This window comes from Scleropages formosus, chromosome 4 (genome assembly GCF_900964775.1).
Source record: "Scleropages formosus chromosome 4, fSclFor1.1, whole genome shotgun sequence".
Lineage (NCBI taxonomy): Eukaryota > Metazoa > Chordata > Actinopteri > Osteoglossiformes > Osteoglossidae > Scleropages > Scleropages formosus.
In genome coordinates this window covers 20,344,385-20,366,421 of record NC_041809.1, presented here as the reverse complement: position 1 = coordinate 20,366,421, position 22,037 = coordinate 20,344,385, and the positions used below count along the sequence as shown (strand labels likewise).

General features: G+C 42.2%; 1 protein-coding gene across 13 annotated transcripts in view; it reads right to left on the bottom strand.

The window, feature by feature from the left end:
* Positions 1 to 22,037, bottom strand: part of ncam1a (neural cell adhesion molecule 1a) — a 177,769-nt gene that overhangs the window by 11,342 nt on the left and 144,390 nt on the right. For 4 of the 13 annotated variants that reach the window (XM_029251563.1, XM_029251565.1, XM_029251566.1 and 1 more), the window contains 7 exons: positions 21,711 to 21,881; positions 19,748 to 19,873; positions 18,229 to 18,243; positions 12,998 to 13,045; positions 10,880 to 10,882; positions 6,362 to 6,486; positions 5,879 to 6,059 (listed from right to left, as the gene is read on the bottom strand). In XM_029251563.1, the coding sequence (XP_029107396.1) occupies positions 5,879 to 6,059; positions 6,362 to 6,486; positions 10,880 to 10,882; positions 12,998 to 13,045; positions 18,229 to 18,243; positions 19,748 to 19,873; positions 21,711 to 21,881 (669 nt within the window). Of the gene's footprint in view, positions 1 to 1,902; positions 3,171 to 5,878; positions 6,060 to 6,361; positions 6,487 to 10,879; positions 10,883 to 12,997; positions 13,046 to 18,228; positions 18,244 to 19,747; positions 19,874 to 21,710; positions 21,882 to 22,037 lie in introns of those variants that run through there. The other 9 variants (XM_029251568.1, XM_029251570.1, XM_029251571.1 and 6 more) reach the window with 4 other exon arrangements.

The window sequence follows — 22,037 nt, the reverse complement described above, 5'->3', positions numbered from 1 at the left end:
ATGGGCTGGCCATCGCCACGCTGTGAGCCAAGGCGGACAGCTGCGATGAGAGCCACTGGCTGGGTGGGCGCGAGATAAGACAACACCGCTGTGCTGCTGCAGCATTCGCCGGACTGCGCGCAGCTGAATAAATGTTTCAAATTATGAAGAAATATTTGTTGTGCATCTGTTGTACAGGTTTCCACCTCCCCAAGTTACAACTCCACCTATCGCTTGAGAGAACTTGACAAATCAATACTGGGCACCGGGAAGCTGATGGGAAATTACAATGCAAAACAGTGTCCGTGCTTTGGCATATTTTATGAGACGCAGATCTAGATCCAAATAAACAAAGCAGAACAGCTTGATCTTTACAAGATACATCCTTTTGGAGTTGCATGCACTGCACAGGATTTAATGCTCTCTACCTCTACTGTATCTTCCAAATCACTTTGAGACTGAATAAAGACAGTTTATATGAATAAAGAGTGCAACTTTACGATAGCAGTCTTCATACATTTACACCCGAGGCTGTGACTTGTGTTAAAGGTGTACTAGTTTTTGTTTTGTTAACTTCCAAGCTTACGTTTTTGTGTGTATAAAGCTCAATAAATATAGCTGCTATAACAGCTACTATATTTTCTTGGGGTCTTTCACAGCATGTGGTGAGGAACCCTCACCTTGGGAAGGGGTCCAATTCAGGATGCTGCCACGGCACTTCTGCTCTCGTGTTGGTAAACACTGGGGTTCGCGCAGGTGGCCCTTCTATGCCATGTCACAAAGGACCATGAACTGCATTTCAGCTCCAATGGGTGTTGACACACAAGTGTGAGGAAAACAAATAAATCCAGCGTGGAGAACTGTGATAATACTCTAAACCGTCATGGCCGAAAAACTATTAGTTCCAAGTTTTATAAGGTTCATTTTCATTACTTAGGTCAACTGCATCACTTCCATGACAATGAAAGAACTGTAAACATGAAAGACTTCATCTTACAGGAAGGAATCCAAACACTTAAGAAAAAGGCGTGTTTTTCTAAGTTAACAACATTATTGTGTTCTGTTTTAATTTTTGCGCAAAAAATTAAACAGTGATTTAACTCAAAAAAAATTTATAAGCATTTAATCAATCACCTCGATAAACTAACAGACGACAGAATCATTATTTACCACATTCATTCAGTCAAAACTATCACAAATTATTGTCTGTTAGCTGTTATTTATGAGGCAGTTTTAAACACTTCCATGCTGTGGAACTGTTTTATATCAAATGTTTGAGATGAACATGCTGGTTAATGAGTTTACTGCTGCTTTTACTTCTGACAGTTGCCATTATCATTTGAACAAACTGCTTTGCATCATTCTGAGTGACCACACCTTCTCACATCTGCAGCAGGCCATGGCACAGTGTTTTGGGGCGGCGTGGCCAGCGCGCGTACTGACCCAGCATGGATTTCATCTTCTCTTGAAACAAAAGCTTTGGTTTCTCACCCTTGTAAACATCCGTGGGAAGAGTGATGCTGGTGAATGTGGCAAAGTTCCATGGAAATAATACCTGCGCTTATGAGGAACCTAGTTTTTTATTTCACACTACGCTGCCACCTCTTCATTCTCGTCCCCGAGAGGGTCCTTCCTTTTTCAAATTCAACAGCTTCCCCACACATTTCAAATTCCTCTCTTTTTTTGATTCTGCTTCATGTCTCAGAGAATCAAAACGACAGCTGATAGAGAAAATGCCACCATGGAGAAAAAGGTGCAAAATACACATCTGACTCCCGAAACATCACTGTTTTGCCATTCTGCTGGCACTGAAAAATAAAACGACAGCGTCGCAGCACAAATTGCGTTTAAAAGAAAGAAACATACATGTAAATGAGGATCCAAACAGCGTGACTGGTATATGTGAGACCTGGAGCACAACTCATGAAGTATCCATTTATTACCATCAGAATGACTTTCAAAAACAGGGGAGAGAGGCATTTTTCTGTAGGGGGTCTCTTTACAAAAACTACTCAAAATCTGGTGTAGGGAAGGATTTTCTTCCTCCCAGGTCTGCAGCTTATTCTCACTTAAAAATAGTCATAAGCCTGCTCTAAACCTCATTTTACAGATGCCCAAAAATACCACTTCATCAAGATCTACAGAAAAACAAAATGAAGTGACACTGAACTCAGTTTTTACGTTTACATTTCACAGTATGGGTAAATGGAAAATTCTGGAAGCTTGCACACTCCTGCATTTCAAACTTCAGAAGTCAAACAATTACAGCTGCTGTTTTGTCAAAAATCACATCAGTATATTACTATATTTCCTTAAAATCCACAACTTTACTTCATGGGACCACAACAGTGTGTACTTACAAAAAATCATGTTATAGAATATCATCAAATTACAGTATTGAAATTGATCATTTCAGCATTTACCTTCTTGTTAAACAATGCTAGCATTTACATTAAAATACCCTAATTTTTTTAGGCAAAAAGCAAGGAAGTATTTTAAATTTTGAAAAACAAGTCACTCAAAATCATTATATACATTTGTCACGGCATAATTTCAGTGAGAATCCACTGTAGAGTGTCTCAACTGTAGTACTGCTTGGCCTTTCTACTTCTAGCACAAGCACTGGGGCTAGCGGAAGGGTACTCTGTTGACAGAATGTGAACCTCTTGTATTAATTACCGGTAGTACATTAGTGTCGACACACATTTCTCTTACATAGTGTTCTTCTGCTCAGCCTCTAAAGGTTTAAGTGTACGGGTAGAACAGTATGTTAACAAAGGGCTGTGGCTCCTTCTGCGATTCTCCAGTACTGCTCATGTCCATTGCTTTGTAAGAGAAGACAAATACGTACAGCAAATACGTATCGCGAGTTTTTCTTTTTCACTGGGGAGGTAAAAGTTGTTTGCTAAAAATTAATTTTTAAATGGAAAAAACAACCTAAAAACATTCATAATGGTGTGAGTATCAAGCGCACTGCCTCATCCCCTTTGACATGAACTTATATTGCTTCTTTTTTTTTGTTTTGCACTGGAATCAGAAGGCATTGAAAAAAAATGAGCAGCCAGGATACCAAAGGGGTGGGCTACCCCATTCCTGGAGCTGGACCCGGGTTTACGAGAGCAGAAAGACAGTCAGCGTGGAGAGGATGAGTGAGAAGAGGGTGTATGTCACAGAGGAGCAGCCCAGGGTTGCTGGAGCCCAACACGAGCACCACAGAACACAGCACCACGTACAGCGACAGGCCACAGGAACAGGAAGTGTTTGTGTGCGAGTGTTTTTAAGTGATTGTACGCATAAAAAGGGTGCGCGCATGGCAATGGGATGGTCCAGTGGTGTCCACGATCGCACATGACAACAAGGAGGAGGGGAGAGGGCGAGGAGGTAGAGAAACAGGGGACGAGGGAGAGAGAAAAAAAGAGAAAGATAGAAAAATAGGTCATAAACACAGAAACATAAACTTGGAAGGTAACAAAACCAAAACCAAAGGGAAAAGTAAAAGGAGTTCAGGCAAGTTAGAGAAACATAAGCTATAGTTCAATGGAAGGGTAAGGAAAACCGAAGCAAAGTAACTACAGCAGGTTAGAAGCACAGCAGATGTCAATGGATGGCATAGCAGGCCATGGGTGAAGAAGTGAGGAAAGGGTTGGAGATGCTTCGTTATCATAGGTAAGGTGATGCCAGGAGACTGCTAAATAGTTCAATAATGCAAATACAAGACAACTTCCCTGGTAGATCAGTTGATATTTTGGGCCACAATTATTAAGCCAGTGTGCCAGTGCAAAAACAGATTTTTAATTTTTAAAGACAAGAAAGGTTAATGTAACCATTTAACAGTTACATGCTAATTACAGATTCAAGTCTATTTTCAAGGACAAGCAAGTTTTTCTGAAAAAAAGAGGATTTTACCCCGGTGCAAATGCTTGATAAATCTGATCTTTATGGTAATTCATGTTACTATGCTGAACAGCAGTCTAGGCAGCTTCGTCCAGACAAAATATGGAAAACTTAGTTCACCATTTGATTAGAAAAATAATAAATAAAGGAAAAATCAATTAATAGGAAAGTTAAGATTACTTTAAAATCTCAACATTGTAGACATGTATCAATAGCCCAAGGTATCCATGGCAGGGAAACTGCCCCAGTAAAACATAAATCAATGTGAAGTAAAACTTATATTAATCATTTGATTAATGAATAAATGAATGAATGAATGAATGAATGAATGAATGAATGACCTTATGCAGCTATTAAATCTACAGTAAGTGATTGTCTTTGTTAAAAGCTTTTTCTTTGCTTTTTCTTAGCTGGGGAGATTTGGATTTTTTCAGTCTATAAAACAATCTAAGAGGGTACCTGTATTCTAGCCCTGGAACAGCATTAAACCAGTACTGTTTCAATTGGTGTGGGGCAGTACTTTGACTGGATCCCATCCCTTCCTTGTGTTTAGGCAGTTTCTGCTCAACTTTTTGAAGTGACAGACTTTTTGCTGTAATTGCCTGGGCGAAAAGAAACTACGCTAATAACGAAGAAAAATAACAACAATATTGTCATTATGTGTGTGGGCATCTGCCTTCTACCTCCAACAATGTTGCAGGACTGAAATTCAATAACAGAAGACTAGCTTCATGAAAGAACAGCTGGTTTTCTGGTTGCCTTTACAGATAGCAGCTGTTGCCGGAGAACTGTGCAGATGTTACAGCGAGAGCTGGCAGATCCTCTTTATATTTCAGGACGCCCACAGCCGTCACCACGATGCCAGCAGAGCCACACAGTGTGAGTGCGTTTTGGCTCTTTGTGGCATACGGTTGAATTGGAAATGAAAAAAAAAGAACTAAGAGGAACCAGGGTGGAGAGGACGTTCGTTGCTGTCCAGCAGGGCCCGCTATGCCAGGGCAGTCAGTGATCCAAACCTCCCACTGTTACACCCACCCCACCAAGCCCATATCACCCTCCCAGCACCCATCTTGAAGTGTATGAGAAAGCGCTATCTCTGTGCCATGCGCTGGCAAGTGCTTGTTAGGTTTCAGTAAAGCATCAACGCATTAATCCCTGTCCCAAGCGACACCATGCAAAAAACCAAGCGGCTGCATCCCCACCGGGGGCAGTCTCAGGTCACCGGCTGCAGCATCGCACCAGAAAACCTTTACCCTGACATTACAAGGGGTAGAGAGATAGCGTGCAAGACAGAACTGAAGGGAGGGAGGGAAGGAGAGAGAGAGAGAGGACAGAGTGAGAGAGAGAGAGAGAGAGAGAGAGAGAGAGCTTGTGCCCCTTGTTTTGTCAGTGGGGAGGCAGCTCAAAAATGCAAATGCAAACTTCTTGGAGCACAGCACTGCCAACGGGTCACGGGGGGGTGGGGGTACTGCAGCGCCCTGGTTGAAGGCAACAGGCCTTACAGGGAGTTTTACTGCCCTGTGATGCGATGCACTACACAACCCACTAAAAGGGTGAACAACTCTGAATTCGGCAGCTACTGCCTGCTGCCATCCAAGCAGGAGGAACAGAGCTTATCAGTGTTGTTAAACTGGTATCATGTTCAGGAAGAACACCAAGCTGGAGTGCAGAGCTCTGCCACACAAGTCTTAAGCTCCACATTTGTTTTGCCATGAAATAAGGATCAGTACACAATTTAGGTATTAGATTTATGCTTGTGTAATGTTTGTAGCTCATCCAGTCTGGGATGTATTTAGTCTGGCATGTTCACACTAATTCCTGATATCAGGTTAGGGGAAAAATAAATATTTTCAGTAGGATGGCAAAATAATTTCTAAGTGCTGCTTGGGTGGCGTTGCAGGTTAGATGCAAGGATTGGGCTGATTCGCCTGTGGGGCAAGAGGCCATGAGGTGACTGTGCCGGTTGGCAGTGCTGGAGGAGAGGGGAGAAGGGATATTTCAGTACCTGGGATAGCTGTGGGCTCAGCTGAGGTCCGGAAGCTCAAGGTGCCAGGCTGCGACTTGCCCTGCTGGTTCTCTGCCACCACGTAGACCTCGTACTCTGTGTTCCAGTCCAGGCCACTCAGCATCACGTACTCACTGGAACTGGGCAGTCGCATCTCCGGCTTCCAGTCTGATGCATGTTTCTATGAATGAATTGGGATAAGTTGTTTACTTCTTTGTTCTTATACTATTACTTGGGGTGTTTGGAGCAAAAGTAGCTGGCTCAAGTCTTGGTTCCCTATAGGTAATGGAGCTACATCAGCCCATACATTCAAATCTTTAAAAAAAATCCAGCTGTAACATTTTAACTGTTCTGATGATGTCCACTTCAGAGGAACTCTTTCAAAGAGTGGTAGCACTCTGGGAAAGCACTGAAAGCTGCTACCCTTCAAAAAAGGACACCAGTGGACTGCAGAGACCCACCCTTGAGGAGCTCTATACTCACGGCCTTGTATCTGACCAGGTAATGCTTTATGGGAGAACCCCCATCGTCCTGCTTGATCCAGTTAACCTTGAGAGTGTTGCCCGTGGACTGCAGCTTCCCCTCCAGTTTTGGAGGGCTGGGCTCCCCTGAGAAGAGATCGCGGCACAGCGGTCAGCTATTGTGACCAGGTTGCCACAGGATTTCTGAGTGATGCACTTCACCCCTCCTGATTCAAAGCTATGGTAACTGTCCTTGTGTTGTGCAAAAAAATTAAATCATCTTTGTAGAAAAATTTACCTGACTGCCTCCTTTAAAGTGAAGGAGGAATTCTACTCTTTTATGCTTAACAGGACGTCTCATCAAAAAATGTGCTCATTTTATTGCAAATATTAGTGGGAACATAACTGTGAATCTCTCCTCTACTTATTACTGTAATATATACAATGTAGTTTCAAACAGTCTAGTACCTCTAAAACAAAGATGTTTACCTAAAGTTTTGCTTAATTATAGAATATATAATGTTTAACTTTTCAGTATCTGCCCAAAGGAAATGACTCTTCACTCAGATGTCATGGAGGTACAGGGCAATAGCATCAGTGGGAATGTGAGCTTGTTCAAACATCCTGCTTCTTCAGGGAAAGTCTCATTATTGAGTGTAACAGCCTAAATGGCAGGACACATGCTAATTACCTCCAGCATGCTGCCTGGACATGTTACAGCATTATGTTTTAATTACGTTAACAGGGCCGAGCGGAGGAGGTGAAGGCAGAGGCGTGTGAGTGTGTATGTGTGTATGGGGGAGGTGGTCATGTTAAAAACATGTACAGCTACACAGAGAATTACCAGAGCAATTAAGACATGCGGGGAAAGACATCTTCCGCACTTTACCCCCCAGTGGCAAATAGGAGTCTGGGAGGGGGCTCCTCTGTTGACAAATGTTTAAGTGCCCCACCCTCTCTACTTATCCACATGTTGTGTCTCGGTGGCTAACACACACCCAGAGTAAACTTTGCTTTGCTATAACACGTGAAAAACAATAGCGCACACAGCAGACATCTGTTACACTACTTCTCCCCTCTTTAAACGCATATCACAAAATGCTTTTTTTTAAACACTGCTTTTATGTGATATGATTTTAAACAATTTGTTTACAAAATTCATAGAAAAGTAGAGCACGTGAGAAAATGATCAAGCTGACTTTGGTTACAGAATATAAATAATTCCAGTATATCTGTAACACAATCAGTTTTTTTGTCAGTTAAAATATAATGCTGGAATTCAAATAAAAGGTTAGTGACAGAACTCGATGTAGTGACAGTCAATACACAAAGGAAATAATAAATCATCAGTGTATGAAATATTTTCAATTTGTATAAACATGACATTCCCTGTTACATGAAGGTTACCCAAATGCAAACAATTACAATGGTGTGAAGGTTATTTTATTACGAGCAACTAATAAGAAAACATGCAATAACATGCAACAACTTCACTGATCAATATTGAATGTAATGATTTGGCTCATTTAGTATCACATCAGTTTGAAATTTCACTGGTTTCAGTGCTAGTAAGGAGTCACGTTTTCCCAAATGTGTCCCAGGAATAACTCCATGACAAAAAGACCACATTCTTCAAAGGATGGGCAAAAACTCTGATCCAGGGTAAAACAAATGGTCATTGATTTCTATTTTTTAGGACAAATTTTGCAGCTTGGCCCATCTGCATTCTTCTGAAATAAATACATTTAAAAAAATGCACTGCAGTAAACGGGACTCCTTTTCAGGAAAGAATGCCCATCCGGGGGCTCTTCATATGCATTTTATTAAACATGCGCAACAGACAAACATGCAGAACAGACGTTTAAGGCTATGATGTGTATTTGTAAGACAAAACAATGCTGACATGCAAAGGACACTTTCCAGTCTGGATACAGCCAGAGGAGCGCTAACAGGAATAGGAGGGAGCATCAGGAAAGACAAACTTGCATGCATGCAGAAATGCTGAATGAATTCTGTTTGTTAGTCTGTTCACTGGTTTTTAAATTTTATCATTTTTGGATCAGTGAGATCGACTATGCCGGTTAATAACAGGGTATGTAACAAAAAGAACTGAGAAAATTAGTTACTGAGTTCAGAGGTTAACCATTTACTTTGCAAATTAAGGTCAATTTAAACTTCTTAAAAACGTATTTTTTACCAGTTTGATCTTTAAAAAAATCAGACAGCAAACTTTAAAAGATTTGAAAAGACTGAAAGATTCATTCCTAAATGACCTTGCAGAAGCATGCAATAATAATTTAGTTTCACACAATCTTTTAAGCACCTGAAGGCTATCTTTCAGAAAATGGCAAAATGTCAGTCTTTAATGGAAAAAAAATTTATAAAATTATGGGTATGTGACAGAATATGGGTTAATTTATAAAGGATAAGTAAGAATATGAATAAGACTTAAGTGCGAAAAGAGACTGACATATAAACGTTTGTTATCTGGCATTTTTAAAATATTCTTCCATATGAATTGGACCAATCAGAACAAAGAGTTTACCTTCTGCTCATCAGCGTGGACGACATCATCAGCACCATGCAAGAGCCACATGACAAAGTCACATGATATGCACGCACATGATTGGTTGAAAGGAAAGTGGAGGAGGGCACATGGAAAATACAAAAAAAACTGATGTAAACATGAGCAAGGAACTAAACAACAAGACAGCTGACCAACTTATACAAAACTCACAAATAACAAGAAAAACATAAATCCACAACATAAATACTTTCAACATATTGAAAACATACAGATAAATATGGACAGTCGAGTAGATTCATAAAGCAATACTGGGACTGGGTGGCCAGTTCATTTCAACAACTCACAAAACCTTCAGAAGCTTTTTGTGAGCAAATCACACCATTAGATGGCTGAGGTACGAGTTAAAACAGTAATGGTATATGAAATGTATCAATTCCAAAGCCTATGTTGGCTTTGTGAATCGTTAATAAAACTTTTAAAGTATTGTGAGTAATAGTGACTGCCCTTATCATGTTATGAATCTACAGCACTGATACAGAATTTCCTCTGGCTGACACTGATGTGAACATCAAAAATTTCACAATCACATTTTTGATACATGGTGAGAACAAAAAAACAAAAGAAAAAAAATTCTTTGGCATTACATTTGTCATTGGTGGGTAGATACATGGATGGATGCTGCGGAAGAAAAGGCCCCGATCCAAGAGAGTAAATAGGACTGAAACAGAGGATTCTGTGCAGTACTGGTGACAAAGCACGGCCGATAATGGCGGCTCCGGACCCAAACGTGGTGTGTGAACAACACAGTACAAAATGCCTTAGGTGGACAGGCCAGCTTGACTTGTAACCATAGGGTGCTCGGTAGAGGAAACCATTTTCTTGGTCAATGAGTGCAATGCACACTATACCACGACCCTTTAAAGCACGTTTGGCTCTAGTGAGAGATCTTGACCAGAAACAACTAACAACACTTCCAATGTATACAGCTGGATATTTCACCAGAGCAATTCAGGTTAAGTACCTCTCCCAGGGGAATAGAGGCAGGGACTCTCATGAATCAGCAGTCTTTTAAGGTTACAAGTTAGTGTCCTTAACTGCTAGGAGATGCCCGCAGGCAGACGTCGTCCCTGGCCATGGAAAGGCATTGTGTGTCGCACTCAGCACCTGCGGCACTTCCCATGGGTCTCCTTTAGCCTCAGACGCCGCCGCCTGACGGGCAGGCAGAATTCCCTATTGTGACACTGCGAGAGGACGGTGCCAATTGTCATCGTTGGCAATGACGACGGGGAATGTGTCAGAGATAAAGTGATTATGGGCCTCTGCAAAATGGGATTCGCTTGGGCGACGCAGATTGCAAAATGGCACAGCATACTTACTCCAGCTCGTCTCTCCTGTAAGGGAAAACATTACGCGTCGTCTTTGTTTTTCACATTACAGACGCACATTTCACAGCCACAATTACGAGATTCATATTCAGATTATGCTCATGTGTAATTTCCTATGTGAAGATAAATTGCAAGCTACAAAGCTACTCTACATTAGTAGAGTACAATATGCTTCATTATATGGAGAAACGAAGCGGTGCTTTGCTCACAGCTTCTTTGATCTTTACACCATATTTTCATTTTAACAGAATATGGAGGTGAACATCACCTATCTAAACTACACACACACACACACACACACACACACACACACACACACACACACACACACACACACACACACTTTACATGTAGACAAAAGCAAGTTTCCTCAGCTATCAGTAATGGTCACATACAGTAATCAATGATTCTCTGCAAATATATTCACTACTTCCTTGTTAGCACACTGCTAGTTATAAATTTGAGACTTTATATAAAAAAGCCTACTAAGATGGTGACAAATACACATTTTTAAATGACTATCAGAAAAGCAATGTTAGTGTTGGTAGTTGCTGAGAAAATCATTAATATTGGTCATTTGTTGGGTGACATTTGAAAAGGTTGTTTGATTATCAATCTTCCAATTTACCTTCTTCAGCAGTACTCTAAGGGCAGATCACTGTCATTTTCTCATTTCAGATGGCGTGTGTGATTTTGTAGGGCCTCTACTTCAAACTCTTGGAACCCCTGCAGCTCGGCAGGACCACATTAGTGTGCCACTGATGACACTTTAACGTAACAAATAGTTCAGGTGTTGGCAGAGCGAAGACTGTGTGCAAGAAATTCAGCAGTTTGTGCCAAAATGGGCTTCTGTCTGATACTTCACATACAGAATTGCTGCAGGAAATAACAACATTTGCTAATTTTAATGTATTCCTCAGCTTGCAAGGCTCACCTCAACGAGATGGACAAAGGAGAGCTCTGACATATACCTGTCATAAAACGAGCAAAACACTTGGGCACTTTGAACCCCTGTGCGAGCCTGAAAAGCTTTGACAAACAAATTCATCTGTAGAGAATGACAACCCTCTGATCAGTTCAGACACAGGAGGTAATTATTCCCATTGGCAGAAGGGAGAAAAGATGCTCTGTGTCAACATGCCCTTGCGATGAGCTCTGTGCTCACATCAGTCAGTTGTGCCTTACCTCTCATCCATGTTTTCATCTGCTAACATTCTAGTGGGCTGAGGGATGCTATCCAATGACAATTATCTATGAAAGCAAGAGTCCAGTGCTTCATGAAAGCTCCCAGTGATCATATTATATTCAAAAGCCAACAAGAGGTCAGCTATGGGTTCTACAGGCTCAGCCACAAACAACACTTACTCCAAACATGTGGCCTGCTACCATGAAGTCAAGCACAAGATTTGAATTTCAGAAAAGATGCTCTGGATTTTGAGATGTTTAAAAGTTGCGAAACAACCACAGCTGCGAAGTGCAAAACATCTTCAGCGTGGAAACTATGGAAACGTTCAATGATGTAATGACATTTGAAAAATGTTTAGTAACCAGAATTCTGTTCAGTCACTGTTTTGTTGCCCGTTTTCCAAGCTCACAGCACCTCCCGGTCGGGGGTAGAGTGTGAGTGGCAAAGAAGGCGATCTGCTGTTCATCGGCCTCCCTGAATCCACATTCTCTGGTCGGTCCTCCCCGGGCGACTTGTCAGGAGCAGCTTGGCCCACACCAGACCTGATGCTGTCTCCAGCACTGACAAGAAGCGGGTGCAGGATTAGGCCTGTGAGCTAATCAGAAGGAACCCTGTAAATGGTCACTTCAGTGAACTAACCGAAGACAAGGAGAGGAAACGGGTAACCAACGACACCTGAAGATGGACCACCATCCTTGGCAGGGGGGCTTACAAGTGACAAACAGATGGTAAACGTGAAAATGCACTAGCCTACTCTGTTCTTGTTTGCTATGTAAAACAAAGCAAAAGTGAACAGGTGGAGAAAAACCAGAGGAGCACATGCATTAAGATGATGCACCTCTGAGGGATGCCAGGCAGAAATTGAAAGGAGCAAACAGCAAATGTAGGTTAACATCAGGGTGCCTCCCTGCCTCTGACTAATCAAACCACATGCAGTTTGTTAAACTCAGTGACTAATTCAGCTATGCAAGGAGTCTAAAGCGGCATGCTGCCCTGGGACAAAAAAAGTATGCTTATTCAATGCGAGAAATTTACTTGCAGAATTCAAGTAATTCACCCCCCGTTAAAAGATAAATGTCAAGAAGTTCAGAGGCAAAATATTTTCCTTTGAAAACCAATCCTGCAGAAAAAAATTGGCAGCAAGACGAACGCTGTACCATTCATTTTACGTTTGATTGATTTACCAATAGATGCTTTGCCAAGAGTGGCTCACATGGACATCGCTGTAAGATTCAACGATTACAGAAAAAAGTGAACACAACCAAGTACTGGCTGCTGTGGGAATACAGAGGGTAGACCTGATATGGAAAGCATGGTTAGTCAGATGGTGCACTACACAGGCTTGGGCAACGAGAGCCGGGCACGGCCCTTGGTCCCCAGTCCTTCAGCGGCCGGATAAGTCTGTAGTCACTACTTTAGAGTAGTTCTAGCTTTCGCCAGTTCTGGTGCATTATGGGTATGAGCTTGGTGGGACAAAGCAGGCAGTGTGAGAGAGACTGAGAGTGAGCAACAGCGCGACAGAGTGGAAGGCAGACACACCCACGCCGACGGCATACTCACTAAGAGCTGCAGTGCTTGGAGATATGGGGGCTGGAGTCACTGATGGAACTGAAAGACGGTGAGAACATGGTGAGACGCAACGTCTTGCAGTACACACAACAATCCGTCGCAAGCAAGCACTGATGGGAGAAGGTCCCCCAGGTGCCCCGGTGGACAGGTTGTCCAGAACCTCTCTGCCACCACAGCAGAGGCAATAGAGCCAAATGAAAAGCAAGTTAGTCTAAGAAATATGCCACTGCATGACTTTCCAAAGACCTTCAGAGGAACACAAGGACTCACGTAGCGCATATCAAAAGGTGTCACATATAAGAAATTCATCCGTGAAATTATTTGTTTTCTTATATGCACAGATATATACATTTTGTGTATATTGTATTTTGAGGTAGATGTACTTCTCAAATACATTTATACAACTGCATATATCAAGGACACAAATAGCTATTGAAAGATTTTCCTTAACTCTTAATTCAGCTTTTATTATACCTTTTCTGTAAAAGAAATTATTACCGTGCTTCCTCTGCAGAAAGGTATTCCACAGAAGTGATATTAATGCACTGATCACTTCTGTTTATTAAGCAACCAATTAGCTAAGGAACGTTAGGATTAAACAGGTTATTCCTGGTGGAAAGAACTTCCCTCTAGACAAAAGGGAAACAATATCTCTGACCTGTTGCTTGCTTGCTGTAGCTCCCCAACCGCTCAACACCAAGGCCACCTGGTGTGTCTCATCAACCAAAGTAAGCCAAAATTTCACAAAGGAAAAATTCAAGCAAAGGGAGGCTAAAGCTGCATCTGATTCAATTAGACTACCATGCAGTTTACTGATTTGATTATAAAAAGAATAGATTAAAACAAAACTGCCAAAAATAAGAGTCCATATGGATATTACTCCTCTCAAAATGTTTCTAATAGCCTAATACATTTCCTCATCAGATTATACTGCTTGCAAGTACATTTTTTTTGGCACAGAAATACAACCACGGGATTTTATACGGCTCAAATCTGAATTATTCAGCAAACATCACCCACTGCCTCACAAAGAAAACCAAGCAAAACCTGTCCCTTTTCCCCACAATGCAAGTACTAATTCAATCAAGCTGCATTGACATTTGTCCACTGATAGATCAGGGTTCACAGTCAGTTCACAGTGAAAAGAGCCAGCACCACCGGAAAGACTATTCGCTACGGCGTGAAAAAAAAAACACAGATGCACTGTCAACTACCACGCATATCATTTCCAGGAATTTTTATCAAACATTCTCATCCATCCCTCATAAAAAATTACATCTGTAAAAAACTTTCATGGCTTTTGCTTATTTTCGGTGCATTCCTGGTACTTTTACCATGTGCCTTAACTGCTTTCAGTGTGAAAAGTTAAGCATTTTTTGCTGAATTAATACCAAACACAGAGTGGAGTCCATTACAGACACCTATATGCATTTTTCCTGAAATGCTGAAATATTCAGATACAAAGTCACAGAACAGACAGTTTAAATGCAACGCCATTCTTGCACGTGCTGTTAGCACACTGAGAAAAAATAACGTTATGTGGCTAACTTACCAGCAGTCTTTTGCCACTCAATGACTGCCTGGCTAAAGCCAGAGGTCGTTTCTAAGGGTACTTCTAACCCTGCTTCAGCGATGACAGAAACAGTGGGAGTGGCTGAGAGGCAGAGGAGTATACGGGCAGAACGTAAATTTCAAAATGAATTTTAGAGACATCCACGTGAAAAAAGTCACAATTCCACAGTTCCACACACAAGAGACACCTCCTGTAGAAGCCAGACCAAGAGCACCTGTGTAAATTAAAAAGTACCAGCTTTTTAATTTGAACTTCAGGCACTCCATCAAAAATTGGACAGCACCACTAATAGTAGACAGCCATTATGTGAAAATCTCATCAGGCAAAAAAAAAGAGACATAAAAGCTATCTACTCCACAAAGACATCATACACTTCCTACCTACTTGTTCTGTCGCACACATTACGAGCCTCAGCAAAGGCATGCATTTCTTAAAACAGCTGCATTTCGTCCTGCATGCCTAAGCCAGAAAGTGTGTCCAACCGCCTGCAGAAATACTGAGGTACATTCCAGATGTAAATGTTTCAAAACAAACAATTAACCACACATAACCAGTGACATGCCCCACATCTTTGAAGCATCTTTGAAACCCATCACACGGCTTTGCAAAGCTCACAGTATCAACAGGTTTAATCCTGTATCTTAAACCTGAGAAATCTCGAAAAACCAAGCAGTAAAAGCCATACCTTCGAAACTGCAACAAAAACAACCACTGATGCTTTGAAGCCTCGCCATTTCTGAAAAAAACCCCACTCACTGTCCACCTCCCACCAATGTCTTGATATGGCTTGCCCCATAGATGTCACCCAAGCCTGGCTTGTCATCTTCACTGCTCCATCCTTGCTTTCTGTTGCTTCCTTCCCTGTCACCACTTCTGAAGAAGCCATTGGCTCCGATGTCGTTGCTGTTGTCTCTTTAAGTCTGTCTGTGTCTACAAGTATATCTGTAGTTTGAATTCTGGTTACAGGTGTGTCTGGTCTTTGGGTTATGCTGCCAGGCCTGTCCGTAGTCTGGATCATGACTACAGCATCTGCTGTAATGCGAGTTTCGGCTGTAGGCCACTTTGTAGTATGAAATGGGGCTACAGCTCGAGCTGTAGTTTGGGTTGTGGCTACAGGTCGGCTTATATTTTGAGCTGGGGATGACTCATCATGTGCATCTGTTTTTTCATGTGGTGAAAACAACAGATTGCCTGAATCTGTGGAGTGCAGTGGATCAGAAAGCGTTGTTACCATGGACTCAACCAGTCCCACTGCTTCTGCTGCCTCTGAGGCTGCACCCTCCACCAGCACCATCACAGAGGGTGTCGTGGTGTTCTGTTCCTCTGCAGAGAATTTTACCACAGCCTCCTCAGTGAGGTCCCTAAGATGAGAGTCTGTCACAGCCTCACCTGTTGCCATACCTCTAACTGGAGTTAGGCTATGTGTCACTGTGGAAATGTGAAGGGGCCACAGAAGCGGTGCACCAGCTGCCTTTGCTGCAGCCACATCATCCTCCACAAAAGTTCCGTCCGAGGTAGTGCTGCTGCCCTGCTGGGGCTCTGACACTCTGCTCGAACTTGGCACCAAAGCAGCTGTTGGAGTGCTGCCCTCCCATGCGGGGGCAGTTATGTCTGCAGGTCCCCACCACACCACAGTTCCACCATTCATTGTTTGTGTCATGGAAGCAGCCACTGGGGTCATAACGGTTCTCCCAGCTGGGGTCTGGATGACTGCAGTATGGGAGAAAATATGTGTGGCAGCTGACTCAGCCAGCTGTTCTGTGGTCTGATCCTCTGACCCTTCCGCCGCCTTTAATGAGCCAGTCGCAGTTTGGCCAATGAACTCTGTCTGGATTTTGAGTGGGACAGGAGTGCGGTCCACCACAATAGAGTCCTCTTCACTCTCTGCTTTGGTTTCACCCACAGAGCTCGTCATGGTACCTTGGAGCTCATCCTCAGTTACTGTGACTGATCTGGGTCTCCTGGCCACATGCCTCCAATGAACACCCCTAATTTTCCGTCTGAAGTTCCTAACCTTGGGGTCTATGTAGGTCAAAACAAAGACATGTCTTCTTTCCTCGGTCAGTGGGGATTTGGCAGTCACTGTACAAGGCAATGGCACTATGTTAACAACAGGGACTCTCCAAATGAAGCAGCTCCCATATGGTTTCCTCCCCTACCTGTGCTTTATCCTCTAAAGAAAACTCCCACATATCACAAAGGATAAATTCAAAACAGAACACAACTCCCCATTCTGCTATTGTCAACCTTTGTGTCTCTTTTCATTCCATATATCATCAGTTTTCTATGAACTGAGAACCTTCAGAGATGCTCTGCCTAAATAACAGTGTTTGGAAGAGAGTCAATTTCTAACTCAAAAGCTGTTGATTTTTTTGTTTGCTATAGGGTGTGTTACTAAGCTAGGAACAAATTACTGGAGATTTTGCGTTTAGTGCATGGCTCCACTGTTGCTCTCCTGATCTCTTGATCACCCTGCAAATCCATAAATATGCTCCACATGTAACAGCAAGCAAATGAAGCTCAATTAGTCTACCCTGAAAAACACCAAACACAGAATGCTGGTGTTAATTACAGCAAAATAATGCTTGTCTTGATAGCACTTGGCAGTGTTTTGCATAATATTCAGTCTGAAGAATAGAAAGCAAAAAGTTTGTTTAGCTACAACTGTGTATAGCCTACACGACTTTCCCGGAAGTTACAAATCAAGGCAGACAGGATTATTACCTTGTAATGAATGATGCCAAGTCAACATGCAAAGAGTCATGACCAAACTATAGCTGGGACTGATTTATACTTTTACTCATTAGAGAATGGAAGCATGTGAAAATATATGAAAGAATTCACTAGATAACTAATGCCCACTGCAAGTTAACATCTCATGTATTTACATAATGCAACAGGTATGGATCTTTTTGCAATAACTTCAAATCAAGAATGCACGCCAGCATTAGAAAAATCACAAGAAACCGTGGTCTGCCAGCCAATCACACTATAGAAACCGGCAGTCTATAAAGAGACCCAAATAAAAGGTGATGGCTAGCACTACTAGGCATGTAATTAGTAATTAGAGGGAAATTCTGAGGTAAGCAAAGTCTTACTTATGTTTTCTATTTGGTTAGTGCTAAATGGTCAAATGGCAAGTTAGCATTGTCATATTCAAAAGAAGAGGATATGAGACAGGAAGGAAGAGGCAGGGTCCATTTAAGTAGCAAACATGAGAGAACTATGTACTGTGTCAAAAGTGGAACGGGGTCAGTACCTACAGCACAGCTCACAAATCACATGTCATCATATCATCTAAGCATCATTTAACCAACCTGTATCCACAGTAAAATAATGAAACGGTATGCCGTTTGGAAGATGCATGAAACACAGGACACTGAACGGTGAACGTGCTAAATTAGATGAGCTAAACTGAAATGAAAAGAAATATGCCTGTAAAACAGGAGGAAGCAGGCTGGTAATGGTTACCATAATTACGTAGTGGGAGCTCACATATCAAAAAATCTGAAGACCAGGTCAGATTTTGTTCATACGTACTGACTTAGGAAAATGTCTCAAATAAATGTTGTCAAAAACATTTTTATATTTATATATTTGAGAACAGAAATTAAAGAAAGAACACCCAATGGGCAGGTGTGGCACTTACTTGTGAAAGAATAGTCTGAGGTTCCCAATGGAATAAAAACAGAAGGAAACATGAAGAAAAAAAAGAACAACACAGAAGTGAGAACAGAAACACTTGAGCGTTAGATTAAAATAATTAAATGGTCAAGGAGGTGTGGGGTGATGGCCGTGGGGGGTGGGGTTGCTATGAAAGCACACAGCAGGAGCACAGCAGCAAAAGGGGAAAAGTGAGGTGGCAGGAAGAATCGCAGCCTGAATCAATAGGGTGCTGATTTGCAGTATATAAGCATTATGATTGACAAGACACTTAAAAAAACACTAAAAGTCAAATGAAACAATGTGAAATGAAAGATGAAGGAAAGAACAGAATTAAACAGATATACCAATCTTCCGCCGGCAATACCTCTCTTATCTGTATTTCCTACCTCCAGTCATAAGGGCTCAAATATAGAATTCTTTCGGTACAACAAATAATGTAATTTTTGTAATTTAACTACAGTGGTCTCCTGACAACTGGCTGCCAAAAAATAATGGTTAAACATCATACAAGTTTCAAAATTCAAGAGAACTAATTACATGCTTTTTCAAGATACTACAGAACCTCTCCATGAACTCCAATAACATAAAATTATGTGTAAAGCAAGATCTGGCAAATGCCACAATATTTTCCACAGTTACAGTGGTGTCTCTGTAGTCTGCCCTGTCAGAGGCATGAAGTCCACTGAACAATTACACCGCACTAATTACCCAGAAGGTCTCCAAACACTGCTTAGAGCAAAATTATTAAATGCTCAATTCATACGAAAAACTGTGTATTTTAACACACACAAACATTACTTGCAAAAAACTTTTAAAACAGGGACACCCAATTATAAGTGCAGAACCAAGAGATGTCATTTTAATATTCCATTTTCTATTCTATATATGCATTTAAACATCCTCTGTGTGCTCAAATGAATGCAAATGTTCCCGAAATGAATGTAGGGCTGAATATTATACTTAATATTATGTTTAATTACTTATCCATAGAAGTCCACAGCAACCGATTGAACATGGTGAAAATGTGAAATAGGAACACCGCACGTTTGAAGCCATCTGACTTTGATCGTGAATGCTGATGGACAAATGATGTTGTTGTCCCTTGCAGGCATTCAGAATCGATCCTTGAAGACATGGCGGCGAGGCTCTGGCTTTGGGTTCCTTCCAGCTAGAAGCAAACTAAAAGCATTGACGTGTGACAGGAGAGATGGAGACAAACACAGCAGCACACTGACTATGCTGGAGGGGCATTAGGGGTTTTGGGTGAAAGGGGCAGGGGTCTGAGCCTAACTGGCTTGTCTGCCACAAGGGGTCACCATCCATTCCCTCCACAGATGGTGAAGGGTCACAGGCAAAGGTGGTCTTTCAATGCATCTCTCGTGTGGGTGGTTCCTCTTGGCTGAGTCGAGTCAGGGAGTGCATTGGATGCAGGCATCTGACTACAGGAGCAGGGTCAGTAGACACCGGTAAGCATGTGGAGTGGGGGCAGGCACTGTACTTACGAACTGGTTCGGTTTTAAAAGACTGGGCTAAGCTGCTCTCCCCTTCACCCTTGCCGTTGATGGCCGACATCTTCACTTCATAATTGGTCTCGGGTTTCAAACCCACGATGGTGATGGTATTCCCTCCTGGAGAACATATTCAAACAAATACATAAATTCTAAAGAATACATCTATTCGACTCCTATCCTTCTATCCCTTACCTTAATTTTCAGATACTGCAAAATGTGAAATTCTCAGCACAACCATATACTACACAAATATATATATAAATAACTCTTGGGCATTTAACATTCCCAAAAGGTAGGTGGATACATTATTTTGCACGTCAGACTTACAGTTTAGCTAACTGGAAGTGATCTTTGAACACAAACTGCTTTGTTTTCTAGTCTCATTTGGCAAGCTGAGAATTCCTATACATGGAATCACTGCGTTTGTATAACTAACAGTTTCGTCCAATGTTTAACTTTCAGAAACTTATATTCTTTCCCAATATTAGTTGTATGCTGATCCCACCTGACAAACTATAATAGAGTAACACAGAAATGTTTTCATATTCTGTATATTATATGACCCAGCATGACCCTGAAAATTCATCCACAAGTGCCTGAAAGAAAGGTTTGAAACAAGTGTGAAATTAAAGACTGCAATTCTTTGTACAGCCTGGCTAAACGCTTACATATACACACGCACACACACACACACATTTTCAGAACCGCTTGTCCCATACAGGGTCGCGGGGAACCGGAGCCTACCTGGCAAAACAGGGCGTAAGGCCGGAGAGGGAGGGGACACACCCAGGATGGGATGCCAGTCCATCACAAGGCACCCCAAGCGGGACTCGAACCCCAGACCCACCGGAGAGCAGGACCGTGGGCCAACCCACTGCGCCACCGCACCCCCCTGCTTACAAATATTTTTGTAATAACTTATTTGACATATGGCTGACTGACTGATGGGTACGGACCATACGTGACAAACTAATGTAGGTGACGCCCTCTGTAAAATAAGTAACGACAGTAACCCACCGATCGAAATGTCTTTATTTTAATTCTGAAAGAGTTTTTGGTCAGCATTTTACACCCAAGTGATCTGATAACCGACCTAAGTGGTTGAATTATGTGAAATGCAGACCTGGGCTGCACTAAAATTTTGAGCAAATTTGAAGCAATATAAGTTAGGTCGCGTTTGAGAGCTCTGCAGGAATGTGTGCATGTGTACTGAGCATGCATAATGAAACAGCTTTTATTGAAACATGCATAAAAAGTCCTTTGCAGAAATGAAACACTAAGTATAACAATATAAGCACTATGCTTTCAACTTCAAAATGTAATTTCAGAACGATGCACTAAGAATGGAAAATGAGGATAGTGCCTATGTGTGTATTTGTGTGTGTATCTCACCAGAAAAAAAATGTCAGAAACGGTGCATTGAGAGACAGGCATTGTCCCAGGAAAATAAAGAAAAAGGAATGTGAAAAAAGAATCTTGAGGCCTGCCAGCTGTTTTAAGCATTGTTATTTAGCAGAAGAATGAATGCATTCTTCATTTTCCACTGCAGTAGGAATGACTTGTGACTGCTGATGCAAGGAACAACAGAAAGTTATTGTCTTTCTGAGATAATAATCTTAAGTCATCAACGTGTTTCTACCGCATCATCCGGACGAAGCTGTGGAACATTCATTTCTCCCTCTTCAAAGTGACACAGTTGTGTGTCTCCCAAAAGCTATCTCCGTCTGCACATCATGCTAACTCTCTGCCAGGCTTGGCTCGGTGCTGAAGCTGAAGTGGAGCACAGCATCTCTCTCGCCTTGACTACTCTGGGTGATGCCACATGAGATGGAGTCAATGTGGCGCTCGGTGCATGTCTGAGGAACTGACAACGCAATTTTCTGGTCTGTCATATCTCTCCTCATCCCTCTTCTCCCCTCTCTCCATCGCTCCCACCTGTGGTGGGCGTGCTCACCATCATCAGCTTCGTATTCCCTGCTGGTCCAGTCCACCTGGCCCACTGCACGCCACAACACCTTGTACTTGAGGACCGGCACGCCGCCGGTAGCGTCGGGCTCATCGAACCTCATCAGCGCCGTGCTGGAATATGGCTCCACCTGCTCAATGGTGGGGGCTGAGGGGACATCTATGGGTGACAGCAAAATCATTATTTACAAGGGGAACAGGGCTGGGGGATGGCCAACTTGTGCTATAAAATGCGCAGATCAGTGGCTCACAGACTGCCTGACATGTTTTGTTATGAAACACAAAGATCCTCCACATGCAGAGTGTGTGAACCGAG